Here is a 23,304-nt window from a genome sequence, read left to right on the forward strand (position 1 = left end):
TAACATTTACTCATCCAAATTTGTACTATTCGACACTAAACATCCAACATCGTTGAAGGAAGAAAAGTTTCTTAACAGCCATAAAAAGATGTGACAACGGTCACAGTATCGCCTCGTGATGGCTAGTTGCACGCAGCTAATCTGGGAATGTATTTCAACTTTCGCCCATGGGATCAATATATCGTGTCAAGAGCAAACAACGCCCTGACCCTATGTTCGGGGTTGAGAATCGAACACAACCACGAACAATGACTGAGTACCATCATAGTTTATTACGAGATAAAATTCAATCACGATATTATCATAAAAATGAAACTTCGTTATCATAAACGACAGAATAATTTTGCCTGAACTATAATAACAGTTCTTTTATTGGTACATATTATCACGTCCCACACCAGCGTTTCACTCAGTTTGACGCATTACCAATGAGGAGCAATAGCTCTAAGAATTCATTTGAAAAATTTCAAAAGTTCAAAACTAATTTCAATTGCAGCTGTTTCCTACTAACCGAACCAACGATGTCTCCTGATCCGTTCATACTATTATTGATAGCTCTAGCTCTGAATGTAGGATACACATCGGAAGCCACCAGTGACGATAATTACTGCCGCAAGGAAACGTGTCCCGGAGGAAAGATACACATTGGTTGTGATTGCAGCTCGAAAGCGAAGTTGTCCTACGGACCCCAGTGCACAGGAAAGAATCCACGTAAAATCACCGTCGATAAGAAAATGCGGTCTTTGATCTTGCGAAAGCACAATTCCCAGCGGAATTCGATTGCCTGTGGCCAGATCACGCCGTACCCCCCGGCTGCCAGGATGTTCGAAGTGGTACTACAACATGGGTGGTGAATGCCCCCGTTCATTCTAGTGAAACTTTAAATCTGCCGGCGCGGAAGTAGCATTGGTCGAAACCGTTCTGTTATTTTTGGAAGCCCGCATACTGCTTGATCTGGGTCGAAGTTTAGACACTGATACCATAGGATATATGATCAAAAGATGCTTTTTTTTAAATTAACTTTGACACAACATTGAAGAAATTACTAACTGGTTTCGAAGGCTACACTCTTAGAAACAAAAAATGAAATTTACGCTTGACGTAAATGTCGTGATTTCTTCGGTAATTTAGCGTCTGTATCGACGTATTTTCCAGCTAAATTAACTGTAAAGTTAATGACTTATTTTCACATGCTTTGAATTGTGAATGTAAGTGAATCGCGACGCTTCTTTTATGTGTATCTATAAAGTTTTCTAAGTGTGTAGTCATATCTGTAAATCGGTGTCATATGTAAATGGGAAAGGAACATTAATTTGAAGCTAATCCAACTGTGATTAATAGGAGTAATACAGTTTTTTTTGCCCTTTTCAGCTATGGGATAACGACTTAGAGCATCTGGCCTGGTGCAATGCAAGACGGTGTGTGTATGGACATGATCAATGTCGAAACACGAAGAAGTACCCATCTGCAGGGCAAAATATCGCATCTAAGACAGCCTGTAAAACAGTTCAGTTGGAGCCAGAAGATATCATTGTTAGCAGCATCGAGACATGGTTCCTGGAGCATAGGAATGCCACCCCCGCCATGGTGGAACGATATCCAGGAAAAATACGGAAGTATGTATGCTAGGCAAATATTCAATCACTCACATAAAATCGCTCATTGCAAATATTAGTCATGCTTCAGATTCAATAGTAAGGGAGAATGTTCGGTAGCCGGCACCCCACCATAATTTTTGACAGAAAGCACATAGCGTCATTCCGATAAATGTTATATGTGTGCAATAGCAGCCCGTTATTTCTGTTCCGAATACCAAAGCAAACAGACGCGTCTACCTTTGGCTGCGATCAAAAATTTTTAATGGTGTGAATATAAAACACAAATTTTCTGTGACCTTTTTTTATAGTGCCTTAAATTGAAAAATATAAATCAAAAGGGTGAATAATGTATAGAATATTTATAAAGTTCTTTGTTCATTGCTTTGACTTTGTTCATTGCGGAGGTGTTTTGGACATAAGTCTTGATTGTCTAATGGTTTTGGCTGTCGACATGATGCATATTACCACAGTTGCCAGCTAATACTATTACTGCAGACGAAAAAGGGTCTGCAGCTTAACTAGAAAACCTGCTAATTCACAGACAAATTTGCAGACCTGAAATCTCTATATCTCACGATTTGTCGAAAAAAAAATGGAGTTCCGGTTGGTTGCGAATATTTTGATAGAAACTGGTATTGGTATTGAGTTCAATACCAGTTTCTATCAAAATATTCGCAACCAACCGGAACTCCATTTTTTTTTCGACAAATCGTGAGATATAGAGATTTCAGGTCTGCAAATTTGTCTGTGAATTAGCAGGTTTTCTAGTTAAGCTGCAGACCCTTTTTCGTCTGCAGTAATAGTATTAGCTGGCAACTGTGGTAATATGCATCATGTCGACAGCCAAAACCATTAGACAATCAAGACTTATGTCCAAAACACCTCCGCAATGAACAAAGTCTTTTTGCCTTTCTTATATAGAAAGGCAATACAATCACTGTGAAAACCGACTATTGAACCGAGGCACCGAATGTCATATACCATTCCACTCTGCTCGACGAACTGAGCAAATATCTGTGTATGTGACAAATATTGTCACTTACTTTTCTCGGAGATAGCTCAACCAATTTTCACAAACTTAGGTTCAAATGAAAGGTCCTATGGTTTCATACACAGTTCCTGAATTTCCGGAATTACAAAGTGATGTGCAACAAAATGAAATAATGTGAATGTGAAAATAATGCTCCAAAACTGTGACAATACTGTCACTCACTTTTTCTCGGAGATGGAAGGTCGCTAGATGTCATAAGAATATCCCAATTATCATTCTTATCAAACCCTTGGTTCCAGAGGTAGGTAAAAATGTCAATTTCAGGATTACTTTGTTCATAAGCTACCTCTTTATATTGGCAAGTGATTTTCTCTAGTTTGCAGACCATGAGAGTGTGTAACCAAAAAAACCATCGACAGACCCATATACTATTTGCTGAATTTTATCCAAATACGAAAACCGATACATTTTTTTTTCCAAAATTCAAATAGTCATAGAGAGTCGTAAAACAATTTGTAGGTCATATTACTGTATGATTGAATGAACCCAGTATCACTATGCCGATATCCAGCTTTCGGTTCCGGAAGTACCGACAATAGTAATCAAATGTGATAAAATGGAGCACACTTCACTTTCTCACATATGATTGAATTAATTTTCAGTAACTAAAATTTAAATGTGCAACAGAAATCTTTAAAACTATTTCTATACTTGTTTTAAGTAGTAACATTTCGGGGAATTTCTGCTGTAATATATAGGAGAAAATGAATAATATGAGAAAGGCATCATTACACCACTAGGTGGATTAAAACAGGTTTTGCCTTTCTCATATAGAAAGGTTATGCAATCACTGTGAAAACGGACTTTCGAACCGAGGCCCGGAGGACCGAGTGTCATATACCATTCGACTCAGTTCGTCGAGTACGCAAAATGTCTGTGTGTGTATGTGTGTGTGTGTGTGTGTGTATGTGTGTGTGTGTGTATGTGCGTATGTGTGTATGTAACGTTTTTTTGCACTAACTTTTCTGGAGATGGCTGAACCGATTTTCACAAACTTAGATTCAAATGAAAGGTCTTGTGGTCCCATACAAAATTCCTGAATATTATTTGCATCCGACTTCCGGTTCCGGAATTATGAGGTAAAATGTGCAAAAAATTGTGAAAATAAGTGCACTAACTTTTCTCAGAGATGGCTGAACCGATTTTCACAAACTTAGATTCAAATGAAAGGTCTTGAGGTCCCATACAAAATTCCTGAATATTATTTCGATCCGACCTCCGGTTCGAGGGTTATGGGGTGAAATGTGCAAAAAAAAGAAAATATGTGTTTTAACTTTTCTCATAGATGACGCGACCGATTTTCACAAACTTAGGTTCAAATGAAAGGTCCTGTGGTCCCATGCGTTATTCCTGAATTTCATCAGGATCAGACTTCCGGATCCGGAAATATAGGGTAAAGTGTGTTAAAAATTGTACACCATCACTGAAAATGAGGAAAAACCTTCAAAAATTTTCTAAATCGACCTCAAATCTTTTCCAATTTGATGGTTTTTATCAGTAGACGGTCAAACAAACCGATTTCGGTTATTCTTTTAAGAATCGAAGAAAAATTTTTTTTTGCCTTTCTGATATAGAAAGGTTATGCAATCACTGTGAAAACCGACGTTTGAACCGAGGCCCAGAGGGCCGAGTGTCATATACCATTCGACTCAGTTCGTCGAGTACGCAAAATGTCTGTGTGTGTATGTGCGTATGTGTGTATGTAACGTTTTTTGCCCTAACTTTATGGGGTAAAATGTGCAAAAAAAAGAAAATATGTGTTTTAACTTTTCTCATAGATGGCGCGACCGATTTTCACAAACTTAGGTTCAAATGAAAGGTCCTGTGGTCCCATACGTAATTCCTGAATTTTATCAGGATCCGACTTCCGGATCCGGAAATATAGGGTAAAGTGTGTTAAAAAATTTATACCATCACTGGAAAGAGCGAAAAACCGTAAAAAGTTTTCTAAATGGACCTCAAATCTTTTCCAATTGATAGTTTTTATCAGTAGACGGTCAAACAAATCTATTTCGATTATTCTTTCAAGAATCGAAGAAAAATAATTTTGAAGAATACCACAGTATTATATATGATATTTTGATTGATATGAGAAAGGCATCATTACACCACTAGGTGGATTAAAACAGGTTTTTTATCTTTCAATCATGGCTGCTTTTACTTAATTTTTTCCATTTCTAGCAGATTTTCTTGGGGTACCGGTAATCGAACACCTTTTTTGAAATGACCAAAAATTGTCACTTTCCTAAGCAGCTAAAAAAACAATTTCTATAACTAGAATCTATTTAATCTATTTAATTCCTTAATAAGGTTAACTAAGGATTTTACCTTTCCATTGCTGCATAATGCGCACTGAGTCAAAAGTAAAAAGCTAAAAATAAAATGGTGCCGGTAATCGAACACCTTCCCCTACATGCGATGTAATGCTTGTGTTAAAAAAATATCGAAATATGTAGAAAAATTTAGAGTCTACAGCCCATTCCTACGAAAAAAAATTCACTTAAAATCATATGCGATATCATAAAAAAAACAATGAATTATTTAATCACAAATTCTAATGTGAGGTTTCTAATTACTGCAGATAGTTCTTAAACGAAGAGTATTCAATAACGAATCATATCTCCGGAATCAGAATAGTCAGCCATTTAATATTCAAACTTAATCCACAATCTAATTGTGTTTTCAAACGAGCCTAAACTTACTGAAATCGGTTCAGCCATCTCCGAGAAAAGTGAGTGCATAGAAAAACGTGCTGTTTGTCGGTTACGTCACTACAATCATATCTCCAGAAAGAGAAGTATCAGTTATTTGATCTTTGAATATGATTCACAACCCAATAGTAGCTTTCAAATGAGCCTAAGATTATTGTAACTGCTTGAGCCATCTCTAAGAAAAGTGAATGTATAGAAAAAGTGCTCTTTGTCGATTACGTCACTTCTACGATCATATCTCCGGAACTAGAAGCCATTTGATCTTCGAACGTGATCCACAATCCAAAAGTAGCTTTTAGACAAGCCTCAGCTTGTTGAAATCGAATAAATCATCGTCGAGAAAAGTGAGCATATAGAAAAAAACGCGAAAAGAAACACATACATACACACATAAACACAAACATTTTCCAACCTCGTCGAATAATATATAACACTATGGGCCTTCGAAGCTCCGATCAAAAGTCGGTTTCCCCAGTAATTCTATTACCTTTGTATAGAGAATGGCAAACCCTTTTTGCCTTTCTCATATAAAAAGGTTATGCAATCACTGTGAAAACCGACTTTTGAATCGAGGCCCGGAGGGCCGAGTGTCATATACCATTCGACTCAGTTCGTCGAGTACGCAAAATGTCTGTGTGTGTGTGTGTGTGTGTGTGTGTGTATGTGTGTGTATGTGTGTATGTGTGTGTGCGTATGTGTGTATGTAACGTTTTTTTGCACTAACTTTTCTCGGAGATGGCTGAACCGATTTTCACAAACTTAGATTCAAATGTAAGGTCTTGCGGGCCCATACAAAATTCCTGAATATCATTTGGATACGACTTCCGGTTCCGGAGTTGTGGGGTAAAATAAGCAAAAAATTGTGAAAATATGTGCACTAACTTTTCTCAGAGATGGCTGAACCGATTTTCACAAACTTAGATTCAAATGAAAGGTCTTGAGGTCCCATAAAAAATTCCTGAATATTATTTGGATCCGACTTCCGGTTCGAGAGTTATGGGGTAAAACGTGCAAAACAAAGAAAATATATGTTCTAAGTTTTTTCATAGATGGTTCAAAAGAAAGGTCCTGTGGTCCCATACATAATTCCTGAATTTCATCTGGATCCGACTTCCGGATCCGGAAATATAAGGTAAAGTGTGTTAAAAATTGTATACCATCACTGAAAAGGGTGAAAACCCGTAAAAAGTTTTCTAATCCGACCTCAAATCTTCTCCAATTGATAGTTTTTATCAGTAGACGGTCAAACAAACCGATTTCGGTTATTCTTTTTAGGAGTCGAAGAAAATTATTTTGAAGAATACCACAGTATTATATATGATGGTATGATTGATATGAGAAGGGCATCATTACACCACTAGGTGGATTAATACTTTTTTTTTAATTTTTGCTCTAAATGAAACTTCACCCTATTGTTCTGGAACCGCAGGTCGGACCCAAACAAAAATCAACAGCAATCTATGAAGTTTTGAGATCCTTCATTTGAGTTTAAGTTTGTGAAAATCAACTCAGCCGACTCTGAGAAAAAGAAGAGAGTTCCGTTTGTCAACACCATTTCAGGCTCACGGTTCACTTGATTCCAGAACCACAACAAAAATATGCAAAAAAATGCACAAAATATGCACTCATTTATCTCCGCATTGCAAAAACGTCAAAAGTCTTTCAACTTGGACTAAAAACTACTCTGAATTTGACAACTTCGGTCATACCGGTCTACAGAACCCGGTTCCAGAAGTACTGAAAATAGTAGAAAAAACTCCAGAATGGAACTAACATAACTTCGTTTTCTCAGAAATGGCTCAGCTTATTTTTATACACTTTAATTTTAATCGCAAGTCATAATCTCATGCAAAATTCCTGAATTTGTTCCGGATCTGATTTTCGGTTCCCGAGTAACCAGGTGATGAGTATTTAAAATTTAAAACCAACATTCAAGGATTTTTTTGCAACATCAAGAACTTAAAACAATCTCCGAATTGGGCTCGAAACTGTTCATTTTTTCCGGCCTCCGAATGTCGGTTCCGAAGATACCGAAAATTGTGATAAAACTCTAAAATGGAACTCTCTACAAATACTCAACGATGGGTGAATCGATTTTCACATTCCAATTAGATTTTACCCGTATTCGTCTTTCGTTTACAAATTTACTGGGTGCTAAGTGTTGGTAATTTCAATGTTTAAGGAGTAAAAATTTCTGAAGTGGACCCCCCATTTTTCACGAGGTAACCGATTTTACAATAAGTGTTATTGTTTTGTAGTATTAGTATATACGAACATGTTCGTGAAATATTTCGTCGATATTCGAATTTTTTATACTATTTTTAGTTACATTAACATTTATATACCTTTTCATTGTAATGCTTCCTGAAACTCAAGTTCTCTTTCGAATTATACGAAACTTTGCAAATGGATAAACAACTATTTTTGGCATAGAATGAAGAAAAAATTGCTTAAAAATGTTCAATTTTACTAAACTTTCTACTTAAATTTTCCAAAGAAATCGATATTAAAGTACCTTCTTCACGCGATTTTTGTCTCTGTTAAATGCTAAAATGTTGCATATGTTATTGGTTTTCATAATCAACAAAAAAATTTTTGTGCTCAAATAGGGTTTTTGAAATATTTGATATTTTGTATACGCGCGCTGTATGCAAAGTGCACCGCGCGAGCGAATCGGTATGGTGCGGCAGGGTTCGGTAGGGTGCGATGTCGTCGGTGTGATTGAAGCGAGCTGCGACAGGTTTGGACAAGTAGGCATAGAGAATGATTTTTTGCCTTTCTCCTCTCAACTTTTTTAAATTGTAGTATTTCGATGAATTTTTGCTATAATATATAAGAGAAAATGAATAATATGAAAAGGGCATCATTACAGTACTAGGTACATTTAAACAGGTTTCTCCATTAAATGTACGCCAGGTAATTTATTGATCACATATTATTTAACATTTTTTTTCATTTTTTCGTGTGGTTTGGATGCGAAAATAGTCAAGGAAAACACAAAAGTTTGTGATCATTCCGGAAAAAAGATTAACGGTACAAGTTCAGTGCATTTACTGCACTTCACGAGAAAGATTATAAAATTAGGACCGAGTGGAATTCCTTCGCAGCCTCACATGGGGAAAAAGTTGTCTTTGAAGGAACCGTGAAAAGACACGCGTATAAAGTAAATTTGCATCAAATTAAAACCAATCGAATTCCAACTGCGCATAATCTATTCAATTGAGTAAAGGATTCATTCAAAAATATAAACTTTGATTTTTGCATGATAAACGAACCAGACATTCAGGATAGACAACAGCAACATCGATTGAAAAACGTAATGACGATTAAAACTACACGCGAATGTAAGATTTTTTTCCGACAACGAAGAATTTGTAGTAAATGTTCTGTTCAAACCACCAGAAAATAAAGAATAATCTAGAGTCGAACTTGTGAAATAATATGTGGTTAATAAATTACCTGGCGTACATTTAATGGAGAAACCTGTTTAAATGTACCTAGTACTGTAATGATGCCCTTTTCATATTATTCATTTTCTCTTATATATTATAGCAAAAATTCATCGAAATACTACAATTTAAAAAAGTTGAGAGGAGAAAGGCAAAAAATCATTCTCTATGCCTACTTGTCCAAACCTGTCGCAGCTCGCTTCAATCACACCGACGACATCGCACCCTACCGAACCCTGCCGCACCATACCGATTCGCTCGCGCGGTGCACTTTGCATACAGCGCGCGTATACAAAATATCAAATATTTCAAAAACCCTATTTGAGCACAAAAATTTTTTTGTTGATTATGAAAACCAATAACATATGCAACATTTTAGCATTTAACAGAGACAAAAATCGCGTGAAGAAGGTACTTTAATATCGATTTCTTTGGAAAATTTAAGTAGAAAGTTTAGTAAAATTGAACATTTTTAAGCAATTTTTTCTTCATTCTATGCCAAAAATAGTTGTTTATCTATTTGCAAAGTTTCGTATAATTCGAAAGAGAACTTGAGTTTCAGGAAGCATTACAATGAAAAGGTATATAAATGTTAATGTAACTAAAAATAGTATAAAAAATTCGAATATCGACGAAATATTTCACGAACATGTTCGTATATACTAATACTACAAAACAATAACACTTATTGTAAAATCGGTTACTTCGTGAAAAATGGGGGGGCCACTTCAGAAATTTTTACTCTAAGTTGAAGTTCAGCATAAACTGCTAACGCACTGACAAGCCAAAACGTACAAAGCAAAAATAAGTTTCAAAACAGATCTTTAAACAAAATAAAAATCTTAAACCAGATACTTGCCCCCATTTTCTAGGAGGAGAAGAGCTTCCATTTCTATTTAGTGATGATTGAAGGGCACTTTGGCTTCATTGCTAACAATCTGCAAGTAATCAACTGATTTTCATAGATAACCAGCGTTTTCCAAGGGTGGACCTTATGTTCCGCCGGACTTCCTTTTCGATGGAAAAAATTCTCCGTGCCGCAACATAATCGCCCTTATTCTGAATAACGACGTATTGATTTTTCGATCGAATGTGGTTCGATCGAATCATAGCTACCTTTGATTTTGCTAGCGTTATGGGGAATACAAATGAAATACGAGGGAAAAAACAATACGACGTTATTCAGAATAAGGGCGAATGTCTCGATCAGTGACGTACGGGGGGAGGTCATGTACACACTTTTACCCAAGTAGCAAACATTGTTGTTGTATTGTATTTCGTAACTCTTCTCGTAATGATTGTGTGATTGGAAAAGCGCATATGCAACAACTTTCTTGTTTGATATGTTTCACTGCCATAATATTTCAGGGAAAGCCGAATAGTTGTTCAAGTGAGCATATTGTAAAGTCAGTTAATAATCCCTATTTGGAACATATTACTTTTCCAGTTTTTGAGTTGGTTTCACGAGCAGTGATATGAATCATTTTCACATTTGTTACGAAACACGTGAAATCACTTGTCTAACATATCCAACAAAAATAACCATACTGTAGCAATTGTGAAACATGTCAATTTTAATAAGTTTGAAATTGCTACTTGGGTATAGCATAATTTTAACGTTGTCATACCCGACACCGTACATCTCATTGTTAACGGAAGCGAATGCAATTTCATATCATTCACGTACACAGAATTAGAAACCATGCTGAATTGAATTTGCATTATTAACGTCTATATGCATTCGTTCTTTTAGTTTTAGTTTTCAATTTCGCTTGCTGACGGTCTATCTTTGCAGCGCTTGTAATTAATACAAATTGAATTTTGTCGCGCAGTTTCAGGCTTTTGTAGATCGTTTTTGCTCATTTTGAATACTCTATTGTTCACTACACTGTATTGTCTTAGCTCTTATAGTCTCGACCGTAAACGATTGTCGACTATGTCCGATGAATTGTGAACACGAACTGCTATATAATGTTATATATTATGCTTATAAAACTTCAAACCTTACCCAACTTACAAATTCTCCAGCTGAACCAAGCATTAGTGCGACAATTTTACATACATTTTTTATTTCATATTTTACATCCATAGCGGTCCGATAGGGCACTTTACAGTTCTCGTGAACGACCGCGTTCGACGTATCGGATGTAGCCTGATCGTGTACGACGCTCGGGTGCGCGCTGGATCAAAGAAGACCTGTCAAACTCATTACCTGGTTTGCAACTACTCCTCGACAAATTTTATGCTAGAGCCGACCTACGTCAAAAGCCAATCACCAGCGCAAAATTGTGACGGTCTCTCGAAACAATACTCCTGCCTCTGTGCCGCAACAGCGAAAAGTCTTCGACGACGGAAACACGCTGCTAATGACGCAAACGAGTAAACACCGTTAATCAACCAGGCACGTGGTTCGTTTATTTACAGGTGAGCAATGATGTGACGATTTTTTTTCTTGTTCTCATTTCTACCGACTAAATCGAAATACTTTCTTCCAGGAACACCCATTTTAAACAGTACCGAATGCCACTGGTCGGAGAGTCGTTTTCATTCCCCATCTGAAACAAATTTCCTTCGTTGGCATCCGAACTTCAGCAGGGTTATAAAAAAAGATGTAGATCTAGTTTTATTTCATTGGTTTTAAAGGAGTGTAATTTTTATAATTTTTTACACAGTTGTATTAAAAATTCGTGTTTTGAAATGGTATTCTAAACATAGGTAACAATGGTATTCTAAACCTTGATTACATATTGCTTTGAATAGAAAATCAAAGTTGAATGGTAAACAATTCCATATTTTTTAAACCAAATTGATACTATTACCACGAATAACAATACTTGAGAATAAAGAAAGTGATATTTGAATAAGCTATTACATGAAAATTCGACCATACACGGGAGACCAGAGTGTCTTATTTCATTCGACTGAAAGTTCTCATGATCAATAGTTTGCTACGGAATTGAATCCACATACGACATCCGATTCGAAAGTTACAGGGTAATGAGTGTTGAAAATACCATGACCACTTATTTCAAACATATATTCAATCACAGCTATGCTTTTAGTTACTAGTTGAACATAAGGTTATTTGACGTTGGGAAATCATTACGTTTTCCGTAAGCGTAGGTACAAATCGTTACTGTGAATTTATATTGCAGTAACATAAGTATTATAAAATTATACCATACCATTTCCGCACCGATTCAGACAGCTATCTGTAGGGTTTCGCAACGCATTGATAACGAAAAAGCAACGTGTTGGTTAGAATTTGGCGAACACATTATGAAGTCGCAAGAAGTTTATGATAGGTTATTTCAGTATTACAAACTTAAGTTCACGTGGGAGCATGACTTGCAAATTGAATCAACGAATAATAACATAAGAGTTTCTGTGCTATTCACACTCATCCGTATGTCGGGTAAAATTCACAGCGCAACCCAAGCAAGGAGAGATGCTTCGTTTGTTCATTATTTCATGAATATGTGCTCCAGCTGATAACTGTGCTTCATGAGGTTAGCGTTTAATGAATGGTTCTCATATTGAAGATGCCTTCGAGAAAACTAGATTCATAACATTTAGTTCCGATGAATATCAATTTAAAGAACATCGTTTTTAGTGTTTCTAGGATATATACACAGTGTAAACTCCAAAGAAACAACTTGTCCGTTTTGAAAATGGGCTCAAATGCAAAATTTATGCTATGCAATGTTTAAAATAGTTTTGAAATGTGATCAATTTTGGTCTTGGAATGCAAACATTAAGGTCAAAAATGATTTTTGCAAACCTACACTGAAAACAACAATGCCTGTATGACCTTGCATCGCGTCTTGTAGTACGCTGCGAAACAAAGTTCTTCGTTCTCGTACAGTACTAACGAGAGCGTACCCTTCATTTCACTGCATTGCCATGGATTGCTTAGTTCATGTGTCAACTGAGACTGAGAGCACAGGCAATTTACAAGGCAAGGTAACTGGTCTGCTCAGTAGCATATATTCTCACGCATCCGGTTTCTCTCTAATAAGGAGTGTATCGAGAATGAGCTATCCACAAACATTTGTGTTGTACGTATGTATTTGTGATGGTTTTTTATGCTCAGATCACAGCATGCTGTTCGTTTGGCTGCCAGCTTTCGTTTGTTTACTTGTTTATGCGGTTGAAATTCTGCGTTTTCAAAATATCGCGTATTGAAAAGGAAGTGAAAATTGAGGTTCTGGACACATGGCTAAGTGAGAAGGGTATTACTATGCGAAAATTGGCGAAGCGGTTTGGAATTCATCATGCCAGTGTTAAAACCATCATTAATAAATTTGGGGAACACTATTCTTTGGATGAGCTACCAGGAAGAGGCAGAATATCCGTTTCTTCTAACTCGAAACTGGACCAGGTATCTCTAATCATGAAGAACAAATCAATGTCAATAAGTGATTTGGCCAAAAAAGCAGGAACGAATATCGGAATGATCCAGCGTATCAAGAGGCGAAATCACCTGAAGACAGAAAATCTCGAAACAAAGTGTAGAACAGAAGTAGCGAGCAGCAACAAGGGCCCGAAAATTGTATTCGCGTCTTCCCTTCCAGGTCCACAATACATTACTGTCGTCGTAGGGGAGGATGTGAGGGACGCGGACAGGTCGATTCAAGTGGAGAAATTCGGTCGAAAGGTACTGATATGGCAAGCAATATGTTCCTGTGGTTTGAAGTCAACCATTTTTTACACTACCGGAACTATAAATGCAGAAATCTATCGATCTGAGTGTCTCCAGAAGAGATTGCTGCCTTTATATAAGAAGCATAGTACACCTCCACTATTTTGGACGGATTTGACGTCGGCTCACTATGCCAAAACCAATCTCAATTGGCTTGGGGGTATAAATTTCGTTGTGAAAAATATCAATCCACTAAATTGCCCTCAACTTCGACCCATCGAACGTTAGTGGGCAATCGTGAAGAGTGTCTCCAAGAAAACTTGTAAGGCAGCTGGGAACATGCAGGAGTTGAAATACAATTGGGCTCAAGCGTCCAAAGAATGCGATGCAACACTTGTCCGGAACTTGATGAAGAGCGTTCGATCATAGCGTTCGAAAATTCGTGAAGGAATAACTTAAATTTCATCCGGTTTTCATTAAAGACTGTCCCAGAAAGTATGGACGCACTTTGATTTCGCTGTAAATAACTCACAAGTGTTAGATATTCAAATATTATTCGATATACTGATAATATTAGACTACATCAACAGACTAATATTCTCATTTGCTACTTAGCCGTTGTAGACTAGCTGGCGCACCTTCTTGCGAACGTTCCTCATTAAATTCCGTACAGACTTCTTGGCGACAAGTTTTGACACTTTTTTCCAATCTTTTTCGAACTGTTGAATGGTTTCGGCTGCCGATAGATGTTTCCCAAGATGTGCCTTCGTTAATGCCCAAAATTCCTCAATTGGTCGAAGTTGTGGGCAATTTGTCGTATGTTCGAGCCCCGACCTGGAACGATTCTTAGTGTCAGTAGGATCCATAGTACTAGCCATGCAATGATTCTGTACACTAAGAATCGGCTGCGAAGTCTGTTGAAACAGAAAGGCCAAATTCCACAAAAAGAATGTAATGCCAGGACTTTGACTTTTGTGGGCAATTTGGTGGATTCATGTGTTTTGGGACGAAAGTGCCATTTTTGGTAGTATGCCATTCTACCGTTGATTTTGAGTAGTGGCAAGAAGCAAGATCTGGCCAGAAGACAACAGGATCCTTGTGGCTTCGAATCATGGGTAGAAGTCATATTTGTAAACAAAGATTCAAACGTTCTTTAGGACGAAGAACATTTGACTTCGAAGTGCCCACTTTTTTGACCACATCCCGAACTGAAACCTCCTTCTTTTGCTCGAACGCCTTCAGTATACGTTTATCCAACTGAGGGTTAACAGGACCTTTTTTCGACCCATTTTCGGATTATCCTCAAAGGTGTTATCCTCACCGAACTTCCTGATTGCATTTCGCACGCCTTTTCAATTACTCCTTCCATTTTTGCTATCTTCCTCAGTGACAGTCCGCGTTCTGTTTTCAACGTTGTTTTGCTGAAAGTCCACGCATTTCGAAACAAACTTATGAAAACGAATAAACAACTGCACAAGTGGTTAGAGAAGAGTGTAAAAAACAGGACGCAGCCATAAAAATTGACCGATTTTGAACCATTGCGAAATGACAGCGGTTGTTGGTTGCGTCCAAACTTTCTGGAACAGTCTTTGTGCTCAAGTTAAACCTCGCACAATAATATGTGGATAGCTTATTTTCGATACACTACTTATAGGTATCTCATTCAGCAATTTCAAGCAAACATACATAGCGGATGTTTTTTGTTCCTTCGTTCGTTTGAAGATTCACAATGCAAGCCCTGCATGAAGGTCTGGTTTTCCATTAGAAAATATTTGCTTTTATCCAGATTGCACATCTGATTTAGAAATCACAAGTACAAATATAACATTTATAAAAGAAGATGCAGAGAGGCGCTAATTCCCAGCGAACGACTCAAACCGTAAAAACAAACAGATATATGATAATGCTGAGCTAATTTATCAAAGCAAAGTTAGTAAATTTTCACAATCTTAGATAATTAATTTTATCCAGATCCGACTTTCGGTTCCGATATGAACGTTAGATGAGGGCTCAAAATTTCAAGCCGTTTAGAGCGACGATGCAAAACAACCTGATTTTACCTACATTGGCTTAAAACCTGTTCCAATTTTGCAGGTCATGTTAATTGTTGGTCATACGAACCGATTTCGGTATATTTCCGGAAGTACCGACCATAGAAGTCAAAAACTTCTAAACGGAACTGGAAGAACCATTTTTTTTACAAAATTATGCTCAAATGAGTGGTCACATATATTGCTGTAGAATTTCATCCGAAATCGACTTCTGGTTTCGGAATTTTAAGATGAAGTGTAGGGGAGACCAGGGCTAATCTAGACAACTCAAACATCTTATAAATAAACAATAATGTCCATCCATGGATTATCTCTGTAAACGTGTTTCCATGTAACAGACAGACGTCAGTTAGGTGGAATTTAGTTTGGTGTCGATCGTGTTCATGTCAAAAAGTACTCGTTTTTCTCTGCAATTTTTATATCTTCGATTTTCGAAAGGTATTAGAATTGCAGGAAAAGCCGACTTTCGAACGGAGCTTCGGAGACCCGTAGTGTTGTATACCATTCGACTCAGTTCGACGAGATCGAAAATGTCTGTGTATGTGTGTGTGTGTGTGTGTGTGTGTGTGTGTGTGTGTGTGTGTGTATGTATGTGTGTGTATGTATGTGTGAGTGTGTGTATGTGTGTGCACTTTTCGAAGTTATTTGAACGCGCCCAATTTTCTCAGAGATGGCTGAACCGATTTTAACAAACTTGGGCTCGTTTGAAACTTATATATATATATATATATATATATATATATATATATATATATATATATATATATATATATATATATATATATATATATATATATATATATATATATATATATATATATATATATATATATATATATATATATATATATATATATATATATATATATATATATATATATATATATATATATATATATATATATATATATATATATATATATATATATATATATAAGGGTGCCAATATTTTGGGATCACCTCTAATTTCGTAAAGCGCTAGTGCTCAAAAGTTTAAGCACATCGAAAAATGTCCTCATGCAAAATTTGAGCTAAATCGGACATGGGTAAGGGTTGCTACCCAGCGGTTAAAGTTTGAAAATTTTCGTTCTTGAAAAAGCACCATAGGGGGGAGTACATGAAATTTCTAAAATTCCCCCCTATGATGATTTTTCTAGACATATGAAAGTTCCACTAAGTGGACTGAGAAGGATTGGCATCACTGTTCTCATACAAATAGGCAACGCAAATGTCAAGCACTAGTTTGGAAAAATGATGCTGGCTGTGTGACATAAACACTGAAGCATGCTTTTGTGAACTACTCGGATCAATCTGAATCACTAGGTGGATTAAGAAGGGTTTTTAGATTAGCATCACTCTTCTCATATAAATAGACAACGTAAATGCCGAGCGCTTGATTGTAAAAACGATACCGAGTATGTGACATAAACACTGAAGCATGCTTTTGTGAACCGCTCGATTAAATCTGAATTAATTGGTGTCAAAAATGAGCCATAATTAGTGTCTGAAATTATTTCATAAAATGATAAAAAATTCATGAGACTGCTTGGAAGAAAGAGAAAGGCATTATCACACCACTAGGTGGATTAAGAAGGGTTTTTTGTGTATATTTGATTACTGTGCATCATAACGACGGTCTGGTTAGTGCCTTTAAAAGTTCATGTTATGCTGGATTGATTATTGATTATTGGGTGTTTTCGATTACGCGGAAAATAAAATTTTAATTGCGTCTCGAAAATTAATTTTCTACGCGGGGCTGAACCGGACGAAAAAGTGGGACTTAACCGGACACATAATCTTCGACTTGACATTCTTAACGGATTCTGATTGAAACATACCGAAATATTGATATCTATATTTCTATTACATTTCCTATCACTTTTTTTGTAAGAAGTCACAGTTGCAGCAATTCTTTGCTTCGGTTCTACAATGGACCTTTGATAAGATTTACTTCTGAGGATTTATTTTAAATCAATACACAGACGTTCCTATGATATGGTGTCCACTAGGTCACTGTTTTTTTGTGCTGATTCAAATAGATTGTATAAAATTGTCTTCATACTTGATGTGTTTTTTACATAGTTATCTATTCTTTTGCGTTATTTATTCGTTTCTTTTTTTATATTCCTGGTAATCTGCATCATTCTTCTTCTTTTCTTCTTTTCTTCTTTTCTTCTTTTCTTCTTTTCTTCTTTTATTCTTTTCTTCTTTTCTTCTTTTCTTCTTTTCTTCTTTTCTTCTTTTCTTCTTTTCTTTTTTTCTTCTTTTCTTCTTTTCTTCTTTTTTTCTTTTCTTCTTTTCTTCTTTTCTTCTTTTCTTCTTTCTTCTTCTTTCTTCTTTCTTCTTCTTTCTTCGTCTTTCTTCTTCTTTATTCTTCTTTCTTCTTCTTTCTTCTTCTTTCTTCTTCTTTCGTCTTCCTTCTTTTCCAAGTTTAAGAGCTTCTCTTAGTTCGATTTTCCAGTATTCTCAGTGTGTATTAATTTTATATGGAATAGAAATGTTGAGTTAGTAATTATTTACACATGCAATTTACACATACATATACATCTATATATGCACGCAAACATACTCACATACATACATACATATATGTAGTCCACAAGCAAATATCGTAACATTGAGCTACTGTTTCTTTTCAAATAGAATCTGACTAGGGTTAATGTACCAATAATCATCTCATCAGTAGTGTCACCATGTTATTTTAGCGATTACTCGACTTTCAATTAATGCATTGTGATCAAATCGAATACAATATCTTTGCTTCGGATTTGTGAAGCACTACCGCAGAAAAAGTAGTTAGAAAATTGTTCAATACTGTTGTTATAGCGACGCGAAAACTTGAAGCGAATGCTCCTTATTTCGTCTTACTTTTGAAGTCAATCTATCGCACAGAGACAACAGATCTCACTCTAACTACTGGTTTTCGTATATGAGATGACTAATGGAGCTGAGATAAATGAGGGTACCGTTACTCTACTTCTGTGTACTATTTTATCTCTACTATTGGTCGATCGTTAGTCCTGAACTGAAACGGTGGCCTTTATTACCGTTCTTGCATACACTTTCTCTTACACTTCACTCAAAGATCGTCTCACCCATCAGGTCTCACATGAAAACGACACAATCTCACAAAATGAATTGGATGAACATCGTTTGACAGCTATCAGTGGTTTGCTCATTTGTTCAGTCTGTATTATTTTATTATATTCTACAATATTCTATCTCATTCCACAGTATTTCATGGTACACAAACCATCAATAAACGTCAAAGATGGACTGCATTTACCGTTCGTTTGATGTCATCGTGTGAAACCCAATTGGGATACGTGCACTCCATTTAATTTCCACTTCACACTGGTAATAAGGGCCGGTAGTATGAAAATGAAACATAAAACAGAGCTCAGTTCAGCCCTACCGACCTCTCCAAACCCCGGATGTTTGGAGCGTAATGCAATCAACATCTTATTCAAGTCGTTCCGTATTTCTTTAATTAAATTCAATAATTAAGCTAAAGCTGTAACATATATCTATATTAAATTCTAACTGTAATTGATTGTATCTGATGATGTTCAAGCCCACCAACCACGGGAGGGTATTACATTTCCTATCACTTATAACTAAATTTACTAAAAATGTAAGGAAAACGTGCATTACTTGTAGTGAAACAATCAAATAGCCTCCGATAAAGACGCTAAAGTCACTTTTAGCATCAATTATTTGGTATAGCAAGGTGACAATCTTCAAGTCAGTACCAATATTTCTGGCAAACATAATTATGCCTCAGGAATAGTTGAAATCAACCGACAATCCCTTCGAACATAGTTTCGTTTTCTTCGGTATCGTGAGATTTCGTTGTTTGTGCCAAGCTTTAGAGCCTAGTTCAGCCCCATAAAGTGTCCGGATTAGTCCTGCGTTTTCTGTAATTTTCGATTTTGGGTTGGTACGAAAACTGCTTCCTATTTTTTTGAAATCACTTTTTAGGAATTGTAGCTGAGAGTCGAAGAACCCCTGTTTAAAACCGTCATTTAGAGCGACGATGCAAAATATCTAAAAAAAAAATATCTAAATTAGATTCAAAAACCGTTTCAAATCGTGGTTGTTGTTGGCCACCAAGTCTTTCTTGTTGTTATTCAAAAATCAATGAAAAGTATTCTGAAGAACACCACAGTGTTCATTTAGGTTTTGGTACCTCGTTGGTACTGTTTTGATTGTTTTACGTTTCACATTCAGCTCATCAGTGCATGAGCAGATTATGTTACTACATAATACAAAATACTTTTTTTGCAAAACCCTTCTTCAACGAACTAGGAACGGCAATTATAAACCTCACCCTCAAATTTTGAATTAATCGATTTGAAGGTTTTTGGGATATCATGATCCCTGCAAATAAATTCCACCAAAAACTAGTTTTGGACCAGAGAAGTGCAATCCACAATTTTTCACATATCATGTTTACAGGAATAACAAAGCATAACCTATTCGATGCTTTTCGATTCATCAAAATAAAATCATTTCCTATATGTCTGCTAGATAACCCCTTGAACGCACACTTGCGGCCAGAATAAACCGGCATTGTTTACATTTCTGCTGAAAAATTCAATGGAAAAGCCGTTTTAGTTCAACAGTTTCGAGAAGCCCAATTCCCATTTGGTCCTTTCTCCATACATAAGGATTACCTCCATCAAACTCCTGCTTCACAGCACGATTTTGATTTAAGTGGTCCCAAGGGTTAGGATCGTTAAATCCATCGCCCAAAATCATCCATTTTTCGTTTCTCATACACCTTATACCTTGCTCAGCACGAAGATTGAATGGAGACACGTTGATATTTCCGAGCAGTTCCAAAAGAAATAAAACAGTTTCATCGCAAGAAAAAATCTAAAATCCATTCATCCATATTCATATATATATATATATATATATATATATATATATATATATATATATATATATATATATATATATATATATATATATATATATATATATATATATATATATATATATATATATATATATATATATATATATATATATATATATATATATATATATATATATATATATATATATATATATATATATGAGTGAGCTTTGATGTACCTTTTTTGACGATTCGTTATCAATGAAGCTTCGAAAACATATGACGCTGTTTTTAACAGTTTCCGAAATATTCTACATCTATTAGAAAATTTCGCCTTAAAATAGTTTCGATATCTTTAATCCACCGGAATTACATTATTGGAAAATGCATTTCAATAACTCCAATCAGGAATGAACGAAATCTGTACTAAAATCGCATAAAAAAATAAACGAGCGTTTGTATTGCACTCTTGGGAAATAACTATCTCAATGGCTTTTCACGCAGTGTCACATAAACTTTGGTACCAGGAGTAGCATCGATTTTTGTCCGTGGTCAATTGAAGCAGAAACTTATAAATAAGAACACGATACATGGCAATATGTTTAATGCAAGACCAATATATTGAGTAGGATAGCCAGAAAATATTACGCTTGAAAAACCATATTGAATTGAATGAGTAACGTATCTGTCTCGATCCTTGGGTTCGCAAACATAACAACCAACCGAACTTCCCCTTCATCCACATTATGAATACAAAAAAAAATCTCATTATGAAAACCAACTCGAATAACATTGGCTAAAGTTGTGTTCGCTTCCGGAATCATTAATCATATGGGAAAATAGCTCGATATTCGACAGCCAAGGGAAAACATTCAAACACTTACCTCTATCGTTTTCGGATGGAAGCGGTCCAACGTTTCCGAAAAAGCGTTTGTCTAGAATCTGCAGCAGCTGAAGAGCGGTAGAATGCACCTCCACTCGCGGGCATCCAGTCATCAGCAATGTAACGTTGATAACAGATGTGTAGTGATCACACGGGTACTCTCTGGGAATAAAAGTGAAATATATGATGATATTTAGACTCACAAAGGATAGATGTAGGCAATTTCATTATCATACACTCAAACTTTCTTTTAAAGAATGATGTTGAGATATTTAACAGCTTAAAATTGCGTAGCGAATAAATCATCGTGCTTCCAATCGATATAAAGATAGACATCATTCACGAAAACACCATCATATGAGCCGGGAAAGTGAAATTTTATGCGCTCAATACATCATTCCCAGGTGAATGGAGGATTGAAATGGGATCCGATAAAAAAAATGGTGGAATAGGATAGCAATTATAGACAGAAATCACTTTACCGAAACTGAAAGTATTATCAGTTATACATTTGAACTTGATTACTGAGCCCTTTTCACCGAACCCAAAATTGTCGACATCAATTGTGTTTTCTTAGAGAAAATAGTACGGTCTGTCAGTTACGTAATATAAACGATTGTTATACATTTTGAACCAGAAGTGTTCCGCATAATCTATTTGAACGTAATCTGTAACACGATAACAGTTCGATTTGTTATTTGGTTTTAATTGCCGCATAATGTCTACTATATCGATTTTGATTGGTTCTTTTCGGCAAGCATTAACTGAGAGAGACGAAAGATATGAAATGAAAAGACAGATAGGTATTCTAGATTGAATCAGTTATAAATTTAGAACGGAAAAGCTAGCCTAGACAGGCTCATATAGGCATGATCAGAAGAAAGAAATGAATTCTATTTTACCTTCTACTTGAGGGGGTCGAACACTAAATTCGAGTCCCCAAGTATGGTCGTGTAACAAGTGTAGTTCTTCACCACACTATGCTACCGACACCGGCACACCGACACAGTTCGATTTGTCGGTTACGTCACTCATACGATTATATTCTCGAATCCGCAGCTGTTCGCCATTAGCCTTCCAAACTTGATCAATTGTGACACCGAGTTAAACGAACACGTGGTACATTCTCAGATTGATTTTTTTTGTTGATATGGGGCTTTCTAGAGTGCCGACATCTCATCCGTAATGTAGGAAACAATTCAAAACATTTAAACCGAAATGTTTGCAGTTTTGTTACCTTTACATTGTACTACTGTTGGCGGAAAATAGTAAGACTTTGTTCATATTTTCAGAATTCTTTATTTATTCTTCCAAATCTGTTTCTTCCCTCGGCCCCAATACACGTGTGCCAACGTTTTTTCCCAATCCTCCAAACTGAGTTGTTAAAGTCAATTTCCGGAATAGTCTTCAATGCGCGTAGCTATTCACGTTTGATGCCTTCCATTGACTCAAAACGGTTTCCGTTCGTTTGTGTTTGCTGAATAGCCAGAAGTCACAGGGAGCTAAATCACGCGAATACGGTGGTTGCGGAACGATATTGGTAGAGTTTTTGGCGAAAAAATCACGAAGAATCAATGCAGTATGCGACGGTGCATTATCGTGGTGCAAAAACCAAGAGTTGTCGGCCCTAATTCCCGCCTTTTTTCACGAATGGCTTCGTGCAAATGACGCATAACACTGAAATAGTATTCCTTGTTGACAGTTTGGCCGGTCGGAAGGAATTCGGAGGGCACACACCTCGATAATCAAAGAAATTGCCGTCTTGGACGTGGTTCGTCGTCAACGCGTTCTCGGCCCTCTTTGAACAACTTGTACCAATCAAAAACACTTGCTTGTGGCATACTATTCTCACCGAAGGCCTTTTGTAACATTCTGAACTATTCGGCACCAGAAATAAGATTCCGCACACAAAATTTGATGGAACTTCTTTGTTGAAAAATTTCACTCATCATACTTCAGAAAAACAGACGTATTATAGTGTTTTGTATCACTAATGAATATTTTGACGTGATACTTGTCACAGATGTCACTGACAGTCACACCAACCTAAAACAA

The 23,304-nt window shown here is 36.3% G+C and overlaps 2 protein-coding genes across 8 annotated transcripts in view; one reads left to right on the forward strand and one right to left on the reverse strand.

Moving 5' to 3' along the window:
- Window positions 1–23,304, reverse strand: part of LOC131434739 (protein furry) — a 433,830-nt gene that overhangs the window by 233,508 nt on the left and 177,018 nt on the right. For all 7 annotated transcript variants that reach the window (XM_058601810.1, XM_058601816.1, XM_058601814.1 and 4 more), the window contains one exon: window positions 21,251–21,411. In XM_058601810.1, the coding sequence (XP_058457793.1) occupies window positions 21,251–21,411 (161 nt within the window). The remainder of the gene's footprint in view (window positions 1–21,250; window positions 21,412–23,304) is intronic.
- On the forward strand, window positions 405–13,329 carry LOC131434743 (antigen 5 like allergen Cul n 1-like). The gene is made up of 4 exons (XM_058601819.1): window positions 405–833; window positions 1,372–1,616; window positions 10,901–11,233; window positions 11,305–13,329. Exons 1-3 carry the CDS (start codon window positions 429–431, stop codon window positions 11,190–11,192), a joined length of 942 nt encoding a protein of 313 aa, XP_058457802.1. The 5' UTR covers window positions 405–428; the 3' UTR covers window positions 11,193–11,233; window positions 11,305–13,329.

Source organism: Malaya genurostris, chromosome 3 (genome assembly GCF_030247185.1).
Source record: "Malaya genurostris strain Urasoe2022 chromosome 3, Malgen_1.1, whole genome shotgun sequence".
Taxonomy (NCBI): domain Eukaryota; kingdom Metazoa; phylum Arthropoda; class Insecta; order Diptera; family Culicidae; genus Malaya; species Malaya genurostris.